This window comes from Silurus aristotelis, assembly GCF_946808225.1.
Source record: "Silurus aristotelis genome assembly, chromosome: 19".
Lineage (NCBI taxonomy): Eukaryota > Metazoa > Chordata > Actinopteri > Siluriformes > Siluridae > Silurus > Silurus aristotelis.
In genome coordinates, this window is record NC_139592.1 from 13920979 (window position 1) to 13947444 (window position 26466).

The 26466-nt window shown below is 39.0% G+C and overlaps 1 protein-coding gene across 4 annotated transcripts in view; it reads left to right on the forward strand.

Annotated features, from left to right (window-relative positions):
• nol4lb (nucleolar protein 4-like b) overlaps positions 1-26466 on the forward strand; it is a 103038-nt gene that overhangs the window by 13043 nt on the left and 63529 nt on the right. For 3 of the 4 annotated variants that reach the window (XM_083570160.1, XM_083570161.1, XM_083570162.1), the window contains 3 exons: positions 13693-13848; positions 16025-16136; positions 18605-18714. In XM_083570160.1, coding sequence (XP_083426286.1) covers positions 13693-13848; positions 16025-16136; positions 18605-18714 — 378 coding nt within the window. Of the gene's footprint in view, positions 1-13692; positions 13849-16024; positions 16137-18604; positions 18715-25509; positions 25679-26466 lie in introns of those variants that run through there. The other variant, XM_083570163.1, reaches the window with a different exon arrangement.

A 26466-nucleotide genomic window follows, 5' to 3' on the forward strand; every position in this document is an offset into this window, starting at 1 on the left:
TGTATTCTGGTCTGTAAAACTGGCCTGTTTTAAGAGTTGACCGTATGGGCTCCTTAGACTTTTGCTCTGCGGTGCATTTTTTAAATTTTTTTTTTCTGCTCTTTATGTTGCCCATGTTCCAACCTGAGCCTGCCGACTTGCACATACACCCCCGCTATACCGTGGCCACGCTCGCTGGCCTGTGTGCAGAGCGGATGGTGCCGCTGTCTTCCCCTCACTCCTACGGTTGCCATGGTGAGCAGGGTCTGTGGCACGGCTGCTCCTTTGGAGAAGAAATTAACAGTACTTTAATTGGCTCAAGGCTCACAGTGTGCGTTATCTTCCTGTCATACGCCGCAGTAACTCCCTGTTCTCCACATATGCACTGCAGTGCTCCTGTGTGTGGGACAGCAATCACTTGGAGGGTGCTGTAGTTTGTGTACACTCTTGATTTGGAGTAGGCTACAGCTTGAAGTCTTTTACACATAAAGAGACACAGACTACAACTGCATGCACCATGCCATTACAAAATATTAATTGACTGACTGTAGGACTCATCTGCCAAATATTCTATATATCTGCTATAGATATATAGCTATTATAGTGATTCATAGTTTCAATACATCTTAGCACTGAGCTCAGCTTGACTCATCTATACATTCTCTCTCAGTGGGGGTGACATTCCAGATTGGCTTCCTTGAGATTAATGAATTCATATCATCTGCAAGTGTATTTGTGTGTGTTTGTTTTTTCCAAAAATGCCAGCACGTGTTCAGATGTGAATTTAGATGCCATTCAGACTGAACTGCTGGCACATTACAAGACAAAAAAGTTGAAAAGAAAACTCCTTTAATGTATACTAAATGGTTTTATTCTTTAAGGGTTTTTATGCAGAAGTTAAAGCAGGTGGATCAGTATTTATATTTTAAGTGTTTTAATACTGTTTAGTGTTTCCTCAAAACCTAGTTAATATTCTACTGGTTTTGGTGGGCCATTGGAAAGGTTGGTGAATTTGGATTTCGGATTAAGCATTCTTATCTTACCTAATCAGGTACAGTATCTCACAAAAGTGAGTACACCCCTCACATTCAGCAACTATTTTAGTATATCTTTTCAAGGAACAATAGTATAGAAATGAAACTTGGATATATATTAGTCAATGTGCAGCTTGTATAGCAGTATTTAGTGTCCTCAAAATAGCTGTCAACAAAAGTAAGTACCGTATTTTTCGAACTATAAGCCGCTACTTTTTTCCCACGTTTTGAACCCCGCGGCTTAAACAACGAAGTGGCTAATTTATTAATTTTTCCTGGGTTTTTCCCGGTTTCACAAACTTCAAGCCAAAAAACTGAACCCCATAACATTAGACCAATTAAATTACCAAACGGAAACGAAAAAACGCACCTCACGTGTTCTGAGCTGCACGGCATCGGGAGAAAAAACTTAAAAAACAAACAAACTGATTTTTAAACGCACGACGATGCCAAAAGATAAACTCTCGAGAGAAATAGTTGTGAAAGGAAGGAGGAAGACCGTGAACAATGACTTTCTTGGTGGGCTACTGTTTAGATACAAGACGTTGTAACGCGTTGAGTCTGGGTCAAGGGAGAGCTCACTAACTCCAGTTGCAACAGAAATCATATAAGCACAGACATTTCCAAAACTCGTGCTTTTTTATTTTTCTTGGCAACAGCGTTAAGGGTTAGTCAAAGAAACTTAGAAATGAGCACCAGAAAATAATAAGGACATATTCCTCAGTCTTACACACACGCAGTAATACCGGAAGAATGCAGTGGCATGCTATTCCCAAAATACCGCTATGCTCCTAAAGGAAGCGCAACATATTTTACCTGTTACACCGTGTGTAACGTGTCTTTTGTTAAAGCCTGTGTAAAGTACATTAGTGTAGACACCTGCGGCTTATAGACAGGTGCGGCTGATTTATGTTAAAAATAAAAATATTTGTAAAATTCAGTGGGTGCGGCTTATATATGGGTGCACTTTATAGTCCGGAAATTACGGTACACCCTAAGTGATGATAGCTGTAGTTTGATTAACCATGCAAAGCCACATGTCCTTTTCATCATATTCACGTGTTTGTCTTCTTGACAGGACCAAACAATTTTGTGTATCTTGTATTAGAGCAGTTTAAATTTGGTGATTTGAGTACAATTCTCTCATATTGACCACTGGATGTTTAACATGGAACCTCAGAGAATTAGAGAATTAGAATTGTTGCTCTTCACAAAGATGGCCTAAGCGAAGATCAGCAACACCCTAAAACTTAGTTACAGTACAATGGCCATGATCATACAGAGGTTTTACAAGACTGGTTTCACTCACAGCAGGCCTAAGATCCGATCAGAGAAGTTGAGTCCTCTTGCTGTCTGTCAGGTGCAGAAGCTGGCTTCAAAAAAACAGATGCATGAGTGCTGTCCAAGAGCATGAATTACTGGAACCATGTCCTGTGGTCTAATGAGACTAAGATAAACTTGTTTGGCTTTAATGCTCTCCAGCATATGTGGCAATGCCCTGGTGAGGAGTAGCAAAAAAATTGTGTCCGTCCTACGGTCAAGCATGGTGGTGGTGTTGGTAGCATCATAGTCTGGTGCTGCATGAGTGCTCATTCATTGAGGGAAACATGGATACCAATGTGAACTGTGACATTCTGAAGCACAACATGATGTCCTCCCTTCAGAAACTTGTCAGTTTTCCAACATAACCCCAAACACACCACCAAGATGACGACTACCTTGATGAGGGTGAAAGTGATTGAGTGACCAAGTATTTCTCCAAACCTGAACCCTAGTTAGCACCTGTTGTGTATCCTCAAGGGGAAGGTGGAAAAGCGCCTTCCTATTATTACTTAGCAGTTATTGACAATTGACAGCGGATATTATAATTTTTTTATTTGGAGTGCTTGTGATATGAAGACATGTATTGCATTTTGGAAAAATCATTTGGACAAAAAGTTATTGATGAGCTGATTTGATCAGGCTAGAACCAAATATGTTCATTGCATAGGAGAAGACACATGTAAGTTGAAGTCATATGGTTTTCTGAATACTATTCAGAACCCTGTTGAGATACTAAGAACCCTGGGTAATTATCATGAGGGTGGAAGGAAACTACACCATATTTATATTTACTACTTTTAGCTATTTCATTATTCTTTGTCACTTTCCAATAACTGTGCTAAAAGGCCTGTCTATCTCCAGAGATATATTATTTGTCTATAGATGTGAAATACTTTTTTAAAAATTAGTTTTTATTCGTTTGTTTTAATTGTATTTGTTAATTTATTTATTTACCATTATTTAAGGTATGTTAAACAGTGAATATAAAATGTCTATGCAATCATGTTAAAATTCATATTACATACATGAAGAAAAATACGCCCTTATTTAGTAGAGCATGTTAATTCATGTTTAAAAGTATTATCATTCACCTGACATATTAACAAAGTGATTCTAATTAATCCCAACTGAAGATCAGCTGTTTTTATAGAATTTTTTTTGACCGTTCATTGGTTTTATCCAATTGCTTTTGCCATGATACACAAAGCATAGAACATAATTGTCTGTGTCTTAATTATCAAAAAGAATCAGCTAGAAAAGGGTTACAAAAACATTTTGTGTCCATTAGATGGTCTATGAAACACCATTAAGGCCATCATCAACAAGGAACCCAGGGTACCACAGTGACATTATCAAGAACAGGACGTCCCTGAAAAGGCCAATATGAGTCTTATCAGTGAGGTTGCCAAGAGATCTACAGCAACATTAATGCAGTTGGTCACTCCATGTACATGACAACAATGTCTTGTATTCTTCTTCTGTGTCTGGGAAATGGGGTTGGGTGGCTAGATAGAAGCCCTTTCTTATGATAAACAACATGCATGCAAAATCTTGCTGTAATGGTTAATGGTCTGATGGGGCCACGTTAGAAAATGTTTGGCCTAAAAACAAGACTGCTTGTCGTTGACAAAACATTGTATCCCGGCTGAAGCATGGTAGTGGCAGCATCATGCTATGGGGGTCTAGTCTGGTACTGTTAGAGGGAATCATGGGTAGCTGCATAATCTTTGTTGGCACGAAAGCTGCAGGCCTATATTAAACAGTTGAAATGTTAAAAGAATCCTAACACAATAACAACCAAAGGCACAAATGGAACAGAAAATGGCCTCAGAAGATCATCAATGTTTGGAAATCACCCAGTAGCAGCCCAAATCTAAATTGAATCAAAGGTTTTTATTTTATTATTATTATTATTATTATTATTATTATTTTTGCATTAAATGTATTTTTGCACAAATTAATTACAGGTAAACAAAAAAAATATATATAAAACTGTGGTATTAAGCAGTGGGTGAATTATTTTAATTTTAATTTTTTTTTTCCCCCCCTCAAATTTTGTTAGCGGTCATATTATATTAAAGGTGGGAAAAAGATAGTCATGAGTTATAAAAACTATTTTTTTTCTGTCAAAAAAGTCTGCAATATTGAAAGGGGTGTGCAGCTTGTCGGTCGTGGTCATGGCCTGCCTGAGTTTCAGAGAGGCCATTGATCTTAATGTATAGAACTATAGATTTTTAGCTATGTACTATTAGCGGAAAAAAATTCTGAATTAGAAGTGCCATTTGCAGGTTGTTTCTTCTTTGGGGCAACTCTTAAAGGTTCTATGTTGAGATATATACTGTGAGGAAAATAAGTATTTGAACACCCTGCTATTCAGCAAGTTCTTCCACTTAGAAATCATGGAGGGGTCTGAAATTGTCATCGTAGGTGCATGTCCACTGTGAGAGACATAATCTAAAAAATAAAATCCAGAAATCACAATGTATGATTTTTTAACTATTTATTTGTATGATACAGCTGCAAATAAGTATTTGAACACCTGAGAAAGTCAATGTTAATATTTGGTACAGTAGCCTTTGTTTGTAATTACAGAGGTCAAATGTTTCCTGTAGTTTTTCACCAGGTTTGCACACACTGCAGGAGGGATTTTGGCCCACTCCTCCACACAGATCTTCTCTAGATCAGTCAGGTTTCTGGCCTGTCGCTGAGAAACACGGAGTTTGAGCTCCCTCCAAAGATTCTCTATTGGGTTTAGGTCTGGAGACTGGCTAGGCCACGCCAGAACCTTGATATGCTTCTTACAGAGCCACTCCTTGGTTATCCTGGCTGTGTGCTTCGGGTCATTGTCATGTTGGAAGACCCAGCCTCGACACATTTTCAATGCTCTAACTGAGGGAAGGAGGTTGTTCCCCAAAATCTCGCAATACATGGCCCCGGTCATCCTCTCCTTAATACAGTGCAGTTGCCCTGTCCCATGTGCAAAAAAACACCCCCAAAGCATGATGCTACCACCCCCATGCTTCACAGTAGGGATGGTGTTCTTGGGATGGTACTCATCATTCTTCTTCCTCCAAACACGTTTAGTGGAATTATGACCCAAAAGTTCCATTTTGGTCTCATCTGACCACATGACTTTCTCCCATGACTCCTCTGGATCATCCAAATGGTCATTGGCAAACTTAAGACGTGCCTGGACATGTGCTGGTTTAAGCAGGGGAACCTTCCGTGCCATGCATGATTTCAAACCATGACGTCTTAGTGTATTACCAACAGTAACCTTGGAAACGGTGGTCCCAGCTCTTTTCAGGTCATTGACCAGCTCCTCCCGTGTAGTTCTGGGCTGATTTCTCACCTTCCTTAGGATCATTGAGACCCCACGAGTTGAGATCTTGCATGGAGCCCCAGTCCGAGGGAGATTGACAGTCATGTTTAGCTTCTTCCATTTTCTAATGATTGCTCCAACAGTGGACCTTTTTTCACCAAGCTGCTTGGCAATTTCCCGTAGCCCTCTCCAGCCTTGTGGAGGTTTACAATTTTGTCTCTAGTGTCTTTGGACAGCTCTTTGGTCTTGGCCATGTTAGTAGTTGGATTCATACTGATTGTATGGGGTGGCGGTTTATGCAGCTAACGACCTCAAACAGGTGCATCTAATTTAGGATAATAAATGTAGTGGAGGTGGACATTTTAAAGGCAGACTAACAGATCTTTAAGGGGGACGGAATTCTAGCTGATAGACAGGTGTTCAAATACTTATTTGCAGCTGTATCATACAAATAAATAGTTTAAAAATCATATATTGTGATTTCTGGATTTTTTTTTTAGATTATGTCTCTCACAGTGGACATGCACCTACGATGACAATTTCAGACCCCTCCATGATTTCTAAGTGGGAGAACTTGCAAAATAGCAGGGTGTTCAAATACTTATTTTCCTCACTGTATATATATATATATATATATATATATATATATATATATATATATACATACATACATACATACATACATACATACATACATACAGTACAGACCAAAAGTTTGGACACACCTTCTCATTCAAAGAGTTTTCTTTATTTTCATGACTATGAAAATTGTAGATTCACACTGAAGGCATCAAAACTATGAATTAACACATGTGGAATTATATATGGAATTATATACATAACAAAAAAGTGTGAAACAACTGAAAAATGTCATATTCTAGGTTCTTCAAAGTAGCCACCTTTTGCTTTGATTACTGCTTTGCACACTCTTGGCATTCTCTTGATGAACTTCAAGAGGTAGTCACCTGAAATGGTCTTCCAACAGTCTTGAAGGAGTTCCCCGAGAGATGCTTGGCACTTGTTGGCCCTTTTGCCTTCACTCTGCGGTCCAGCTCACCCCTAAACCATCTCGATTGGGTTCAGGTCCGGGGACTGTGGAGGCCAGGTCATCTGGCGCAGCACCCCATCACTCTCCTTCTTGGTCAAATAGCCCTTGATGCCTTCAGTGTGACTCTACAATTTTCATATATATAATGTGTATGTCACCAATTAACAACTTTTTCTCAGGACCTGTGGGAGCATGTGGGCAGATCTTTCTCTGCATCTTTATATAGGATGCAGATCTCTAGTTCAGCTTAGTACAGACATCTTTCATATAAAAGATTTTTAATGAAATCTAAGAAATTAAATGACCAACCTCTGTTTATCTCTGGGATTCTGATCTTTTAATGTGATTGAGGACCTGGTTTTGAGTTTCCCATTGTTTGTCTGTCTGCAATGAGCGAACGCATATTTGCAAGTGTGTGTAGGTTGGTTCGTTTCTCATAGCAGTCATGGTCTTGAATGTTTGAAGGGCTTTTGTGGCCCACTCCACTTCTCTGCCATGTTTCCATCACTTCTTTCAGAGAGAGGTGAGGCTGCTACTGCACTAACCTGACCTGTCTCCTAGCAACAAGGCTGTTTGGTCCGGGACAGAGGAGTGGAAGCTGAGAGAGAGAGAGCACCGAGACGAAGAGTATGAAAGGAAAGGAAAGGCTGCAATTATTCTGTGCCATTGGACAGAGCAGAGGCCTGGAGGTGGAGAGCAGGACTGGAGGGAGGAAGAGAAAAGAGTGGGGGAGGTAGAGAAGGCAAGCTAAAGGGGTTATTTAGATACAAGAGGAGCAATGAATGCATGACTGGCCGGCAAAGGGAGATGAATTCCGCTGGACTGTAACAGTCTTTTTCAACAGAAAACTACTGTTCCTCTTGCTTTGTCAATCCTTTAAATTATTTTGCAGCTACGCTTTCTTCTTTTTGTGAGATTTGCTAATCCAAGTGTGCGTTTGTGTGTAAAAGAGGAAAGGAGCAAGGTCAACTCTGAAGGGTGGCATTGTCGCCCATATTTTATTCATGCATACACCAAGTGCCATAACCTTGCCAGAATGCCATTCGCATACTGCCATGATTTTGTGGCACAATAGAAATGCTAATTGGAAGTGAGTATGTTGGTGTGTCTGGCACATGGCAGGACAGCCTGGCTTTGCCTTCTCTTGGGTGCACTGACTTTGACCCCCATGTTGGCATTTTCGGGAGGGGTGTGGGGCAAATGTCCGATCTGCTCTGCCTTGAGGTGTAGCCCGTGTGTGTGTGTGTGTGTGTGTGTGTGTGTGTGTGTGTGTGTGTGGTCGGTCTGCTGAGCAGGAAAGTACTCTTCCACACCTCCCCTCCTCCTGTCTCACATTGGTTTGTGTGGAAGCCCTACTGCTGTCATGCACACTAACATCCCATACTGCTGATGTGCCCTGCAACCATTAGGAGAAAAGGGGGTAGGGCAGCATCTTGCTCCAGTGGCATACGTCTAAAAAACACACACGCACACACTCACACGGTGTCTGGCATCCATGCCCTATTTCCTAGAGGTAATATCGCACATTGGATGCCAGTAGTAAGCATGCTTGGTCGAGTTTTCCAATTAAGTTTATCCTACATACACACCTGTAAAGTAATCTGGTGAATCACTTGGCTTAGAACAGCAAAGACTGGACCATCCACGGCCAGAGTTCTGCAGCTCTAATATATGAGGTATTTTCTTCCCACGGCTTGTGTATTAATAGGTTTAAGACATTACATTGTGGTAAGAGGTTTTCTGCAGAAGACTGAATCTAGCTAGCAAAGATTCTGTACCTCCAAGCATCTGAATTGTGTCTGTCTTGACATTACAAAGCATGTAGCCTTTCTTTCTTGCAGAAATAAATGTGCCTTCTGGCTGTCAGCTTGCCTAAATGCATATTCTTTAAACCAATGAAGTAGTAATTACACACAACAAAATCATTGTCAACACCATCCACCATCATGTTGGTATCATTCGGCACAGAATAAGTGGACAAAGGCAAAGGGTGTCAGAAAGGTCAGAAAGGGGAGATGGGAGGAGTAGAAGCAAGGAACAGGGATGGGCGCACGTGTGAAGGACGCTGGGGTGTTGGGTGATAGGACTGCTCATGTGGAGTAGATAAGATACAGGAGGAAATAAATGAGTGTGCATAAGAGTAAGGCTGTGTGCTTGTGGCCTGGTGACACTCTGAACTGGCTGTGTGTTTGTGTGTCACTAGCCTCATGATGTCAGCAGGATTAAGCATGGAAGTGCATGGAAGCTTCTGTATAACTGTATACTTGCATCCTTGTGTTCAGTCATCATCTGCTCTGGTTTTAGTAGAAATCTTTATTAAAATGTGTTTTATTTTATTGAATACTATAGTAGGTTCTGTGTAGCTATCGGTTATTTTAGTAATCGTGTATTCCACTGATTATTGCAACGATTAGTCAAGTAATCGAATAAGAATTACTTTTTCTTTATTAAATGGCAATACTAAATATACAAGAGAAAATAAGACTGGTCTCTTAAAATGAAAGTGTTTTGTTTTAAGAAAAATTAACATTTTATTGCTGAAATTGCATACAAGAATATCTGTGGAAAGTTAGTGCATTTAATTTAATTGCCTTATTACATAAAAATACAAATATATAAATAAAAAAAACCTAATTTGAAATTATCCCAAACTTTGGAAACTTTGTCGTTTTCTTTGGCTTGAATTAAATGGAAGCCCGTTTCTGCCAAACAAAATAAAAATTTTGGCCAATTCCTAATTATTTTCAAGTAATTCCAAGTTTTTTTCTTGCAACTCTGAGTTTATTTAACTTAAGTCTCACTTTATTTCTCACAATTGCGACTTTTTAAACATCAAATATAATTCTGGTACTTGCCGCTGTAACCATGTTGTCGGCCTGAAGTTTGAAGCTTTGGTGCATGATTGAGGCTTCATCTGTCTTATTCTGTCTCCTCCAAAGCTGATTGCTGGACAGACAGAGTTCTCTTCGGGGATCGGAGGCTTGTTTTGATACCATGCAATTCTATTGATTATAGCCTATTTAATTTTCAATGTGTAAAGCCTTCTGGCACTGAAGAGGGGGCGACGCTGGCCGATTGGCAAAAAAACAAACAACAACTAAAAAAAACTTGTAACTGCGAGGAAAAAACAAACAAACTTGAAATTGTCAGGAATGAAGTTTGAATTGTGAGGTATATAGTCGGAATTGGGCAAACCTTTATTTAATTTTTTTTTAAGTGGTGGAAACAAGCTTCCATATGATTCTTCCCTTCCCTCGCTGTTTTCTCCCCATTCCTCCATTTTTCATTCTGCAAAGTCTCCTGTGTTCCTGTACAGAGCCCTCGAGTTTAGCAGGTGGTGCGACACTAATAATGGTCCAGGGGGAAACACAATGCTTCGTGTGTAGTTAAATTGACTAAACGAAGCATCGATGTAAACAGTGTGCCTCTGATTTTTTTTGTATTCGAATTGCTCAAGGAATTGTTTCAGCCCTAATTAATTTTTCATTTTTTTTTTTAACTTGCTATCTAGGTTAAATAATGTAATTTGTTCATTGGCAGTACGGAAATCCATAATGGGACATTTCTTGGCGACAATAACAGTGTGTATTCTACCGAAACCTACCTATATCATGAATGCCTAATTATTACGTCTAATTGGTTTCTCTAATTGCTATGCCACAAATATTAACAGATTTTTTTTCTTTCTGCGTGTGTCATTGAGAGTGCAGCAGAGCCACCAGATCAAAGCAGCTCTGCATGATGGCTAACTAGATGCTTGATGTAATTATGATTTAATAATGAAGGACATCACTAATCATGTGAAATATTTTAAGCATCTGTTAAACACCTAGAATAAAGATGTTGGGTTGAAGGATCCACTTTATTTTCTCCCTGATGAATTGCAGGCATTTGGAACTCTGTCAGATGCATCTCGCTTTCTTGCTGTGTGAAAAGCTTAACCACTCAGCTGCACAGGAGCATCCAATACAAACTGTACAATACAATACAACTGTCTTACACTCTAGACCTGATTTGAAGTCCTTATATGACATCTGGTAGAAACGGAACACAAAACATTGTTCCATAATTCTTGGCACCCTTGGTAAACATTGATGCGGTAATAGAAAAATACTTGGCTATGGCTAATTAATGTCACATTAAATACGAGGTGGTATCAAAATGTTTCTAAACTAATGTGGCTAACTGTTTTTTTTTCTGACCACGTGCGTTACCACGTCTGCCACAGAGACATTCGACATACAGCAATGCCGCAATGATTTGTTCAATGATTTGTTTTGAGTGGCACGCGTGCTTCAAGAGTGGAAAAACATCACTGGAATTTGATGAGATCAGGAACATATTTAACAACCGTAACTCCCTAAGATGTTGAAACCCTTCGGCAACTTGTGCATGAAGATTCACGAGATTTCACTTCCGCACCCATCCTACTCACCAGATTTGGCTTTTGGGGGCCTTCCCCTTTTACCGAAGATGAAGATCCAACTTAAAGGTCGCCATTTTGGCACCATTGCGGAGATCCAGCGCGAAACGCAGAAGGTGCTTCATGCTTTGAAAACAAGACTTTCAGGACACATTCCAGAAGCAGCGAGAACGCTGAGAGCGCTGTACTGCTGTTCAAGGGGACTATTTTAAAGGTGATACTGTGTAAACAGATAAATAAAAGATAAATGAGGTACTTTTCTTGTGGACAGCGCTAGTCTCTCAACTTCTCGATACCACCGTTGAATTCAATCTGTACAGATGGAAACATTCTGATTATCTAATGTAACCAACTTTTACTTTTGAAGTTCAGCTGAGTAGCATGATAATTTCCCTGTGCACTAAACATGTTCCATAAAGATATGGTTTGCTTGGGTTGCAGTGGAAAATAGAGAGTGGCTTTCTATAGAGCTATGTCCTCAACCCTATTGAACACTTTTAAGAATAAATGGAACGCTGACTGGAAATGTATGCCTCACTCTGTTTTTGTCTGGAACTACGTTCAATGGTTTATGGTACAATATTTGCATTATAATATTTTCTACTGTTAAGTATGATTATGGATCTGAGAAGTTTCGGTTTCTGCTCCAAATTCATTAGGAACCTGTTAGAATACACAGACAATCTAAAGACCTGGTAATTTTTAAATGGTGTTGACTAAGGTTGCACAAATTACTAAGTGCAGGGGTGCTAATAAGTGACACATTTAAAATCCAGTAATGTTTAGATTTCTCTCGATTTCAGCCAGAGTTAGCTGAATCATTTGCTCATCTTTTCCCATAGGGTCCAGTAATTATGTTTGGTGCCTGTATATACCTGCCTGTATGCCAAGAAGATTGTAGAAGCAATCCAGGAAAAGTTAGAATTGATTGAAATTCTGTATCAGGACAATTGTGACTAAAAGACAGAGGGCCTAATTAGAGCTGAGAATCAGGGAATATCAGAGGCTTATACAGGCTAGATATGGAGAATATTATGATATTCAAGTCAAGTCAAGTCAAGTTTATTTGTATAGCGCTTTTCACAACAGACATTGTCTCAAAGCAGCTTTACAGAAAACAACAGTGAAGGTGAATGGTGTGCGTTTGTCCCTGATGAGCAAGCCGTGGCGACAGTGGCAAGGAAAAACTCCCTTAGATGATATGAGGAAGAAACCTTGAGAGGAACCAGACTCAAAGGGGAACCCATCCTCATATGGGTGACATCAAAAGTTTGGTCATAAATCTTTCAACAATACAGAACAATTTGTGATCATCATAGATCCAGCATCAGCTTCTCCATGCCAGGGCCTTTAAACACTCGGCATCTACTTCTCCATGATCATCCATAGGTCCATAATCTTCACGAGGTGGGACGTGACTGGAGCTGGCCAAACCTCAGGATGCCTCGGGATGGGGAGAGAAAGAGAAGCAGTGGAGAGGAATTAGCGTAGCTGCTGTTCATGATATTAACAGCACAAGTTGATAATGTGCATGTGATCATATATTCTGGAGCACAAGGTTGTGATGTGATGTGTGTGATGTGTGTTATGTGTAGGCTTTGCTAAAAAGATATGTTTTTAATCTGCACTTAAACTGGGAGAGTGTATCTGAACCCCGAACACTGTCAGGAAGACTATTCCAGAGTTTAGGAGCTAAATGTGAAAATGCTCTACCGCCTTTAGTGGACTTTGCTATTCTAGGAACTACTAGAAGCCCAGAGTTTTGAGATCTCAGGGAGCGTGACGGATTGTAGCGTGTTAAGAGACTGGATAGATACATGGGAGCCAAACCATTTAGTGCTTTATAAGTGAGTAGCAGTAGTTTGTAGTCTATTCGAAACTTAATAGGAAGCCAGTGTAGGGACGATAAGATTGGGGTTATATGATCGTATTTTCTTGACCTAGTAAGAACTCTTGCTGCTGCATTCTGAACTAACTGAAGCTTGTTTATTAATGATGCAGGACATCCACCTAGTAATGCATTACAGTAGTCTATTCTAGAGGTCATAAACGCATGGACGAGCTTCTCTGCATCAGATATAGATAACATATTTCTTAGCTTAGAAATATTTCTAAGGTGAAAGAAGGCTGTTTTTGTAACTTGATTGATGTGATTTTTAAAAGATAAGTTGCTGTCTAAAATAACTCCCATATTCTCCCATATTCAGAAATGGAAATGAGTCAACACTTGGTTCAGTGGGGCACAATTCTCTCTGAATGGTATCTCAGTTCATGACAGGGCACCATACACAGACGCACTACAATGATACTGTATAAACAGAAAGAAAATGCAAAACCCAAGTTTAGGATTAAACCTGGAATCCTGGAACTTTAATGCATTGTTTTACAATTACGCATTGAACCTACAGTATTTGATCATGTACATGACTTGTGATAGAGTGATGAAAACTGAAACTGATGTCTTTTGGACAACAATGAAATTATTAAATGCGAAATGCTGTTAAATGTCTGTATGTCCTTCTGTAAATGTTAGTGTTTAAGTTAATCTCTCACTGTGTTGCAGTGTGTGGACAGTGCTGCCGGACAGGAGATCTCATCTTTAAAGAGAGTTGCAGTGGTGGAGGATTTCTACGACATCATTTACGCCATGCATGTGGAGATCAGCTCTGACCCAGCCAAAGCACCCAAACATGCTGGACAGAAGAAAACCTACAAAGCGGTAAACACCCTTCATTCTTTCTGTTGCTCTCTGTCTGTGCCTATATCCCGTTCTCTCTTTCTTGTTTTTATTTTTTTTATTTTTTTTATTTATTATTATTTATTCTTTTACTTTACTTAAGAAATAACCCCCCCCCCCCCCCCCATTCCTATTTATTGCTACTTTCCTGTGGATTATCTCATTCTTCTGCATATTCTTTTTTTGACTAACTTGATTGAATGCCTAAACTCCAGAGCCACATCTGCTTCTCTTGATTGGCCACCTTTTCTCCTTTGTCCCTTGTTGAGAGAATCTTTTTCTTTGTCATGGATATTTCTTTGAATGAAAAAGGAAAAAAACCCAGCATCAGTTTTATAGCTGATGCTTTCTGCTGCACTGTTGTATAGTGGATATTTAATCTAAGCTTTACAAAAACTTATTTCATGTGATTAGTGTTTCTATTCGGTTATATTGTAACCTTTACTCACAGATCACACCATTTATTAGAAGATTTTCTCACTTTTCTCACAACTCAAGTTGATGAGCTTCGCCCATATCCCTCTATACCCTCCTGTGACACTGCCCTCTAATGGACAAATAAAGAGCTGCGTGTAAACCGTGACGGAGTGGCCTCATCAACACCTCTTCAACACCTTTGTGCGCTGCATCAACAGCGTTCTAACAGATGTACAAATATAGTCTTGTTTGTTTTTGTTTTCTCTAATGTATAATTGATGGAGATCTGTGTTTTTTTAACTCTTACACAAACAGCTGGCTGTGTTCCACTCAGGCCTGCTGGCTGTATGGCATGGCAACGATCCAGAGCCTGTTCTGGCCTGGGGCTCTTGACATCGAGCCTACCTGCTGAGCAGTCCATCTCTGCGGCATTATTCCACTTTCTCTGTTATTGTATAGAGCAGTGTGTCAGAGTAACACTAGAAGGAGAAATTGCTGTTCGGCTGCTGGGACTAATATCCAGCAGGGACTTTTTTTTTTTTTCCTCTCCATTCAGGAGCGCAGAAGAGTACTCTGGGGTGTAGATGCAGGGCTTTGTGGATTTTATATAACAGCCCCTCACATTTGTAGCACATATACACTGGCCTGCTGCTGCAGTGCCACGGTCGCCACAATGTTTGTTTTTCTGAGGCTTGTGGGTGAATGTGGATTTCATTGTGGGCGTTGTTTTCTTTCTTTTTCTGTGGGGCTGCAGGGAGGAGATGAAATAATTGGGTTTGAGAAAGCTGGAAAGAAATCAGTGGCTGAAAAAAATGACCATGGACGAAACACAGATGTCAAATTACTTGAACTGTAATTGTCCTAAAAGATGACTGCAAATTCCATTGATTTTTATATTGAAAGTCTACACTTTTCATATCTCGATTGCTTTGTTTCAAATGCATCTTGCTGGTGTGCAAAAGTATGTTGCTGTCTTAATACTTATGGACCTGAGCGAATAGCAGACTTTACTTTGGTTAAGTACAAATAAAATTTCAGCTTGCTTTGGAGTGGAAAAATACCCCCCTTCTTTTCAGGGGGGTTAGTGGTGTCTCTTCATTTTAATACAAGTCAGACCCCTCCAGCACAGTCTCAGTCACTGCTGCTCACTGATTTGGGAACCTGATTAGCACTTCATTTGCCTTTTCCCTGAATTAATGAAATTTAAATTTAGATTGGATGCTGTCTCTCCACTGATAAACTACCTTTGTTCATGGTGTGTGTGTGTGTGTGTGTGTGTGTGAGTGTGTGTGTGTGTGTGTGTGTGTGTGTGTGCACGCACCCTGATACCTTGCTATTTTGCCGTTGATTGACAGCGACTCTGTCACCAAGGGCTGCAGCTGACATTTCACTGTTGCACCTTCCACTTTTTAACACACACACCTAAAAATCCCCACACTCTTCTACGCCGCTATAGATTATTGGTTGCCATGTGCTCACTGTTGGTCTGCATAAGCAACTAGAATAAGACATGACTAACAGTGATGCAGAATGGCACATGAAGTGTGTGAGGCTCGGCTTGCTGCTGGTCTTGTGTATATGTGGTAAGATCATTTTCTATAGGTTTCGGCTCTTCCCTCAACAGAAGCGTTTGAAACGAACATCATGATATTAACATAGCACAAATGTACAGTGATGATGAAATGTGTGTAAAATTGGCATGCAGTTATAAATATAATCTCTGTGTTTGTGTGTATCTCAGATAGCAGAGACGTATGCGTTTCTGCCTAGAGAAGCAGTGACCCGATTCCTGATGGGCTGTGGAGAGTGTCAGAAGAGGATGCACATCAGCCCAAGTGGAGCCGAGTGCAAGGGTATGGCACCCAATAGTTACTAAAAATCTTCACACTAACATTAAACTATGGCATAAATACAGAGAATGTGAAAAATGACAGCGATTTCAATCCTATTTTAGATGTTTTCAACTTAATTTTAATGCTTCAAATTAAGAGTTTAGTATCTTAAAGATGTTAGGGTTTTTTATTTTTTTATTTAGTGATTTTAGTTCAAAGGAAGGTATGTATACACCTAATATGATGGTGTATTTTATTAGATAATTAGATACAATAATCTAATTTTGTTTTGTTTAAAACAAAATTTGTTTTGTTTTTTGTTTAGTTAGTGAGAGCAGACTCAAAGGTTGACATCTCTGACTATGCGTTTTGCCTTTCAGGATTGAAATTATTTACATATAAGTAAAAGGTACAACTATGAAAATTAAGTGCAAATACATCTATTTAAACATCCAAACTATTTTCAGAGGTGGATAATAGTTACATGATATATGCAGGGTGAACGAAATCTTAGTTTTCAAAAGATGGCACCTTTTATTATTAAAAACGGTATGTAAAATCATACAGCTAAAAAGAAAACTGCACAACAAACAAAATATGGGTTTAAGTGGAGAGCCCTGATTTGATTAACAGAGGACTGAGGATCTGGCATCCTGGAGAAGTGTTTGACAAGTGTACTGTAAATTCATGTGATTAAAACTAAAATCTTCCAGACATAAAACGTATGAAACAACCAGGTGCAAATGCGGGCTTCATGACAACATTGAGCATATTTGAAAACCCGATATACTATAACTCTCAGTGCTATAATGTCCACACATCCACATACTGTAGGTCCAGGTTCTGCAGAGATGACTGGCAGTAAAGGGAATTGCAGTCCCAGAGAAAACCCCCAACCTCCCACCCCACACCCCTTTGGCACTTGCTTACTGTCCACCCCCCACCTTAATTCCTGAACTTAACGCATTCCCAACAGCTAGACCCCTCCATCACATCACACACATTTGCAAAAGACATTCATTAAGCTCTGATCAATGGAGTGTCTTGTCCTCCCTGCATGCGCAATTAGCCCAATAATAGTCCTTTTTACTAAAAAATCACCTTCCCAGGGCAGCAGATTTCTGTTAGAAGGAGATAAAATGGGGAACAGGAAGATTTGGTAAGGGGAAAGCAAAGAATGAAGGAGTCCAGTGGGGGAGGAGCCGGATGGAGAGATCCTGTCATGGACACTGAAAGGAAAAAAAGAACCATTATAGCCCAACCATCACCAGACCCACTCCTGGGTGTGAGATACACACACACACATACACACACACACACACACACACACGCACACGCACACACTCATGGAACACCTCCAGGCTTGATCTGTCACAGCCCCATGTGGCAGCATGAGGACAACATTGGGTGTCGATCATAAAGCGAGTGCTAATTGGCTTCCTACCCCATGGGGATCTGTTACTCCCCTCTCCACCCCCTCTATTCAGCTCCAGCTACCCACGCAAAAGTTCAGCTCTAAATTATTAAATGTGATTAATTACTGTGCACACAGGCTTTAAAAAAAAAAAAAAAAAAAAAAAAATCAACTAAGAAGCTGCGGTTGATGTCAGTTCTTTCAACTCTTTTTAAAGCGCAGTCATTAAAAATATTTTAATATTGCAAAGTCGATATTATAACTAATATCATAAAATAAATGCTGCAACATTGACCTGAACAATGTGTCTAGAAGGAAATCTGTATACAATGAAAATGTTAGGCAAGAGGCTCAGTATTGGCGAATATACACACTATTAAAGTGTTTGAGTTTGTACTTTCGTGTGTATCTTGTATATGTGATTTTTAGTAAATGATGGTTTATTTCACTCAAATTTAAATGTTTAAATTCTAGTTTTTTTTTTTAATGATCATGTGACGTTTTTAGAAAATTTTAGTGAAAAATATTTGGAATTCTCAGTTGCTAATTAGTATTAATACACAATCCTGCTTAATCAGCGGTCACTCATAATTTTACTCAAGGACCATGTCACACTTTCATAAATGGTAACACTTTCTGCCTCAATAAAGACACGCCTACACACGTGTGTTCCGTCTTCATTGTTACTGGTACCACCTTCTAAATTGTCCAGATCTTATTGTATTCGGGGTTTTTTTTTTTTAAGCTGCTGATAATTGGTGATGGGGGGGCAGGGCTCAATTTGCATATGCATACAGTTGCGTGTGCATTATTATAATTTTGGCATTGCAAATGAAGCCTTGTTAAAGGGACAAAGAGACTGGACCATGTGTATGCATGAACGTTGCATGAAGGGCTTCGTTTAGTGTCCTCTAGTGGTCACACAACATGATCCTGGACAGTATACGTTGATAAAGGGCATCATTAATTCTTTAATCAGAGATTTGTCAATGTACCTGAAAATTAGGAGCACGGTGTTGTTCTATTGGTTCATACTGAGAGTCAACGCTGGTATTTTATTTTTCTCCCCCCTCAGAAAATGACCGGCCTGCCTCTCTCGTCCCAGACCTCATCGACTACAACATGCCTTTGACCACCACCTACCTGAAACAGATGAAACTGCAGTGCATTAACAACAATGAGCAGGTACAGGACACATTATACACCGATCATTATTCCACACTCATGAGATTTCTCTGGCTGATGCATTTACTGTGGATGTTCATGGGCAGGTCAGGTGTTTATGGTGCTACTGGACATAAGCAAAATAATTTCTTTAGTACCTAAGCTATTTTGTTTTGAGGAAGGAAACCTCTTGTCAGATGGCCATATATAATCATCTCTGAAATCCAGTCGCTTACATACATTTCTTCTTGCATTAGATTTTGTGAATGTATTTTGGGATATTTTTGTATTCTGTATTAATGGTAAGAGGCGAACAAGTTGTGAAAGATGTTGTGAAATTTTTATTTTTAATACAGTCCTGTAAGTGCAAAAGGGACATTAAGCTTTTGCATGCATTACAGTAGGGCAGTTTTAATAATTGCTTAGACATAAGTCGAAAAAGTATCACACTTGTCATCACTATATAATCTACTATCCAGTTAATGTGTTGAGTAACAGTGTAATGAGCAGTTGGGAGTCAGTGGTAATGGTCATCCAGTGTGCAGTTCAGTTGCTTGTTATGAGCACACTTACCTTTGTTCAGTTTCCGTTTGTTTCCAGTCTTATTGTAATACTGTACCATTGTACATATGATGGGGGGGGGGAGGCACAAAAGGCCTAAAACTGAACGAACGAACACACACACACACACACACACACACACATATATATATATATATATATATATATATATATATATATATATATATATATATATATATATATATATAAATAAATATATAAAATATACATACACTTCATATTATCTAATTTATAATCCTACTTTCCCACCCCTTATCTCTTCAAAATATATGCATTATGCATCAACTGCACTTACAGTTTCTTTTTTCTGAAAATGTCTTTGATCTAATTACCATATATATTGTGTGTGTATGTATGTGTGTGTGTATATATATATATATATATATTCTTTTTTTTTTCTTTCTTTCTTTCTATGAAACACGATCTTTGCAACTGCGTAGTATTTTAAAGATTAGTCCAATTTGCCACTTTGTCCTGTCCACTCTTTCTTCTCTAATTGAAATGTACATAATGCAAGAGGCAGCATGAATCTTACTGCAATGTGTCTCTCTTAGTGAGCCTCTATGGAAGCAAAGTGGGGCAGTGAGCCTTCTGCCCTTTGCAACTTCTAGAACAGGGAGTACATCAGTGAAACATTGGATTATTTCTGTCAAATAGCAACCTAAGAAAAGTCGAAAAAGTTAATGGAAATGAAAAAGTAGGGTATGGCTTGTGAATTGAGCTGCAGGAGGGATTTTGGCCCACTCCTCCACACAGATCTTCTCTAGATCAGTCAGGTTTCTGGCCTGTCGCTGAGAAACATAGAGTTTGAGCTCCCTCCAAAGATTCTCTATTGGGTTTAGGTCTGGAGACTGGCTAGGCCACACCAGAACCTTGATATGCTTCTTACAGAGCCACTTCTTGGTTATCCTTGCTGTGTGCTTCGGGTCTTTGTCATGTTGGAAGACCCAGCCACGACCCATCTTCAATGCTCTAACTGAGGGAAGGAGGTTGTTCCCCAAAATCTCGCAATACATGGCCCCGGTCATCCTCTTCTTAATACAGTGCAGTCGCCCTGTCCCATGTGCAGAAAAACACCCCCCAAAGCATGATGCTACCACCCCCATGCTTCACAGTAGGGATGGTGTTCTTGAGATGGTATTCATCATTCTTCTTCGTCCAAACACGTTTAGTGGAATTATGACCCAAAAGTTCTATTTTGGTCTCATCTGACCACATGACTTTCTCCCATGACTCCTCTGGATCATCCAAATGGCCATTGGCAAACTTAAGACGTGCCTGGACATGTGCTGGTTTAAGCAGGGGAACGTCTTAGTGTATTACCAACAGTAACCTTGGAAATGGTGGTCCCAGCTCTTTTCAGGTCATTGACCAGCTCCTCCCGTGTAGTTCTGGGCTGATTTCTCACCTTCCTTAGGATCATTGAGACCCCACGAGGTGAGATCTTGCATGGAGCCCCAGTCCGAGGGCGATTGACAGTCATGTTTAGCTTCTTCCATTTTCTAATGATTGCTCCAACAGTGGACCTTTTTTCACCAAGCTGCTTGGCAATTTCCCCGTAGCCCTTTCCAGCCTTGTGGAGGTGTACAATTTTGTCTCTAGTGTCTTTGGACAGCTCTTTGGTCTTGGCCATGTTAGTAGTTGGATTCTTACTGATTGTATGGGGTGGACAGGTGTCTTTATGCAGCTAACGACCTCAAACAGGTGCATCTAATTTAGGATAGTAAATGTAGTGGAGGTGGACATTTTAAAGGCAGACTAACAGATCTTTAAGGGGGACGGAATTCTAGCTGATAGACAGGTGTTCAAATACTTATTTGCAGCTGTATCATACAAATAAATAGTTTAAAAATCATACATTGTGATTTCTGGATTTTTTTTTTAGATTATGTCTCTCACAGCGGACATGCACCTACGATGACAATTTCAGACCCCTCCATGATTTCTAAGTGGGAGAACTTGCAAAATAGCAGGGTGTTCAAATACTTATTTTCCCCACTGTATATTTATTCCCAAGTTAAGAAGCAGCCACTAATACAAATTATGAGCATTTAGAAAGAAATTCGGGTCATATGCAAGATGTCGGATCTCAACACGAACTATAAATTGTTTTATGTTTACTGGTCACACCCAGGCAGACCAGGATACAATTGAATGATACTTTTAACATTTTCCAGGCCAGTTAAAGTCAGAGGAGTAATGTGTAGCCATGGATGTCTTTAGATAGAGCATCCTCAGCATTAAAAAAAAAAAAAAATTATAATAATTATAGTCTGAAAGAGTCTGAAATCATTTTTGCATTGTTAAGTTTGCTTCCTGTAATGATTGCACTTTTGGCCTTGCATTAGGCCGTCTATAAAAGGGCACATATAACTGACTCACTTTGACACTGCTGAGGCTTACGCTTTGCACAGCAGAGCTTTAATTACTGCTCTCGACTCTGCATTTATGTGTAGTTGCTTCTGGTTGGAACATATTTTCAAACACCTATTGGTGTACATCTGCTAAATCTGTCAATCAACTGTGTAGTGTAGGTGGTGAAATGTGTGTGTTTGGAGGCAAATACTTTAGTAGAGAGAATTAGGGTTAGCTCTTTTTTAATTAACCAGCTCCCAGAGCAGCAGGCTAATTAGCTGAGGTACGGGGAATACTGGTGCAGTGTCAATTTATTGCAGTATGTCAAAGCATTTTTGCAAGTACCCAACACTATACATGAGTTTGAACCAGCTTCATTTAAAGATTTAAATTATAGTATTAGGCAGTGGTAAATTAATTTATTTGAATTCGTTTTTCATTATTAATAATTTGCTGAATTCTCTAGCATACACTGAAACTGGGTATAGGGTGGGTAATCAATATATTTCATTTTATCAGCCACTGGAAAACCAATCAGCCATCATAAGACAGCAGTGCATAAAACCATTCAGATGCAGTTCAAGTGCTTCCATTAATGCTTAATTGTAACAATGGGCAACTGGGTCTCTTAGTAACTTTGCCAGTGGAATGGTTATTTGTGCAATGTGCCTGGCTGTGTTCTTTCCGAAGCGGCTGGTTTTTGGTGATTTTCACATAGAACAATCTAAAATTATGCACAGAATAAAAAAAAATAAAATGCTTGCATATTATTTAGTTTAAATGTGTCCTTGGTTTAAACCGTCTTGAACTCTGCAGGTTTTAAAACACTGTCAATTCAATTTGTGCAAGTGTGCACGTGGTTTATAACCGCGCTATTTGGCTTTCCATTAAGAAATTCGGATCTGTTCGTAGATATGGTTTGACTTGTCTACTGGGAAAAGGCATCCTTTCACTTCCCCTTCATCTCAAGACCCGTTTTCCTATTGTTTATCAAATTGTGTACATGAAGGCACAGGTTCCTTTAGGAACAAGGAGTACCAGGAATTTTAACATAGCTGGAAACCTCCTCATGCATGAATACCATTGTTGCCCAAATTTTAAACCTGACAAAGAAGTTTCAGTTGTTTGGTTAGCCAGCAAGGGGCCAATGATATCAGCTTAATTCTGTATCTGACTCATGCACATACATCTGTAGTGCTCCAAATTTTTTTTAATACTACAAAATTTTCTTTTAAATTACATAAAAAAATAGTTTTTAAATAAAATCATTTTATTTTAATCCCGTCTTTCAAAAGCTGTTTCTGTTTGTATTTCTGAAAAAATGTAATATATTGATTATGCAGAATTTAAGAAGACAATCTAAGTTGTGTTTTCCATATATGACAATGAGTGATTAGGTTAGTATCCAAGAAAGAAATGTGTGTTGAAATAATATTAGATGTTCTGGGAATTCTCAGTTGGGCAAATCGGGTGGAAGAGAAAGCAAGCTAAGTTAACGAAATGCAAACATGCAAGGAAACTGGCAAAAATGTCTGAAAATATGGAAACGCAAGAATAAAGGAGTGGAGGATGCACTCATCAAGGCTGGCTGGTTGGCATTGCAGGATGTGTGTGTCAATTCAATAAAGGAGGAAATGAGCAGCATCCTTCCTGCAGACTCCAGTTTGGGGGGGTGGGGAATGCAGAGAATTAAAGACGGAGGGGGGTTGTTCATTTTCATTTCTGGCTTCTCTTTCCAGTTAATGCATCTGCAAAAGAGGCTGATTTCTTTGTCATGCTGTCTCGTTTTGTAAAGAATGAGCTAAAGGCGGGATGGAACCGAGGTTATTAAAAAATGAAGTTTATAGTTGATCACTTCTACTCATTTTTAACTTTCCAATCTGAGTTGTCAGGGGAGTTTATGTTCAAAACTTTTTTTTTTATTCCAAGTTTAGTCTTGCATGTGTACATTTGACATTTTAATCTGTATGTTGGCATTTATTCAGAATTGAAAAAGCATGTTCTTTTTAACGAAGCCTGCCAATTTTTAATGTTTCCCAGAAGAAGCCTGTAGGTTTGCAGGGTTGCAAAGCTGCATAGGAGGTAATTACATTTACAACTTATGGTTGCTGTTAGAGATAGCCTACATAAGTCATTATTAATCTAGTAAGACAGCAGTAGTAAGTACATTGGTAACTCTAGACAGTCTGTACTTCTGGTATATAGTATAGTCTTTAAAGAAGCAGTGGCTACTTTCAGAATGATGGTCAAGCCATTATCATAGTTCACTGTTTTATAGAATCATTTTGAAGCTCTCTCTATCTATCTATGATGCTTCATGACAAATTTATGAAAAAATCTTTAAAGACTGAAAAAGAAATCTAGTCTAATAATTAGCTTTGTAGATTTTTGCATATTCTACACTATTGGATTATTCTTGGAAAGCTGCATTGTTCCAAGTTGCCTGTAGGTGGCAGGTTTTACAAGCAGTTCTTTACTTGCTGTGTGTGTGTGTGTGTGTGTGTGTGTGTGTGTGTGTGTGTGTGTGTGTGTGTGTGTGTGTGTGTGTGTGTGTGTGTGTGTGTGTGTGCGCGCGCCTACAGTGCAGGTCACAAACTACACACATGAAGGGTATGTCTGTGTATTTAACTGTGTGTGCGCACATGCAATGTTGTATGTAGACAATTGAGGTATCATGAAGTCTAAATGTAGACTCAGGTTTGAAGAAGTCCAAATAGATACATAGTCATCTCATAACTGAGCAAAGTCTGAAGTCAAATTCTCTATGAAGCTACTCAAGTTGAGTCTAAGTCAAGGAAACAGAATTGGGACCATAGCTCCTGTAATGAATTTGACAGTCTAAAAGCTTAGTTTGACACTACAGATTGAGAATTTATTAAAAAATATTAAAATTACAAGTGATTACTCTCATGAATTAAGTGTAAATTATTCTTGAGTCTCATGAGTCAAGTGTAATAGGTATCTGGTATTATTTCTTTAGTCTTGATGTAATTCAAAGAATAGCATTAGAGTTGTAGTGATAATGCTATACACTTTTACACTGTTCTGTAGAACACTCAATAATTTAAGTTGTTACTGTATGCGCTTTATTATATGTCTGATTATTTATTTGTAAATTGAGTCAAGATTTTCATTTTGATTAATGAAATCTTTCAGCTGCTCAGTTTGTTCATCATTTGTCTTTAGTAATCATTTGTTCTTGGTCTGGGTTGTGCCAAACGCAGTGCCTATCCCTGTGGGGAAAAAATAAATAGTTGAAGATAAAGCAGGGATACATGACCCTGAATAAGACGCCAGGGCACTATTCACAAAAGGGGGCAATTTAGTGTCGTCGGTCTACTGATCCGGTTTCAGTCAGAGAGAAGAATCCGGAAAAACCAAAGTTAAGCACCGCAGACATAAAAAGACAACATGGGAAAATCCACACAGGGATTCATCCCAGGATCAAAAGTTCAGGATCAATCTGGGACCCGAGATGCTCCCTGCTTCATCACTGTGTATGCCCAGTTGTGTACTTTTGCGAAGCTCTAAGGACAGAAACGCAATCATGCTATGAGTATATTCGTTTTGGGAATTGCATTGTATTGAATAATCCGTAAATAAAACCGTTCCCATCTTGTAGCATTAATGTGGAACCTACTGCAAACAGTTGTGCAGTGTGAACTAAAATACGGCGCATTATTATTATATTGTTAATAATATAGTTAGGTTGGAGTGAATAGTTTTCCTGTCTGTGGCAGTCACACATGAATGAAAAGTAGGTAAAATGGATGTAAAACATGGTGTTTGTATCACACTGTAAAACTCCATAGCATGCATGACGTGCTGGACAGTAGCCCCGCCCCCTCGCTCGCTCGCTCGCTCGCGCTGCCTGCCCGACTGCGCGCCTGCCTGAGTGTCGGTGCCGCGGCGGCTCTCGCGCGCTCCAGCCGGATATTTCATTGAAATATTAGCGCAGGCGAAAGGCACGGGGGAAAAGGGGGCTCCGACAAACAAATCGAAAGCTGTCCCAAGAATATATTTTATAATATAACGAGCAGAAGGGCATGTAAGTGATGAAATTTACTCTGTTCTATGCATTAGCTTATTATTTTATGATGTTCTGCCTAACTGTAAAACATGCATGCATTTGGAGGCATTCGCTCAGCGTGCTTATCCTGTACGGTTATTATAAAAAAAAGTCACGCTGATTAGTAAAAATTATAAGAATTCAAACATAGCAATTATCATTCTCCGACACTAATATTGATAATATGCACGTTTTATTTTTTAGAGAGAATTGTGTCCTTATGATACATGTGGTAGCCGGTATTTATTGTTTTTTGGTAATTTTTTTGAAGGATAATAATGAACGATAACTGCGGGATGTGCCCCCTTTTTTTTATGCACAAATGCTCATGTACATGACCGACATTTTCCCAATGTATATGGAGGGTCCGCATTAAAATGCATGGCGTCTGTAGGCGTTTATTGATTTTTTTTTTTTCTTTTTTTTTTTTTTTTTTTGAAGATGACTTGGTCTTCGTCGTTTTATACAGTTCCTTTGTTTTTTTTTTTTGTTTTTTTTTTAAAAATAAATATTTACATTTTTAGTATATTTTGTCTTGGTGCCTGGATGGAGTAAAAACTGTTTAGATGGTTTATGCACATTTTTTGTTGAACTGTCATTTAAAGAAAAATATATATTATTATTATTATTATTATTATTATTATTATTAATATTACTGGTTTATTTTATTTTTTTAACGGATTAATGGTAAAACTGCTGTGCAGTGTTGTTTGCAAACCCTTATGAGTTGATTCTGAACTTCCCCCTACAAGAAGTTCAGCAACTTC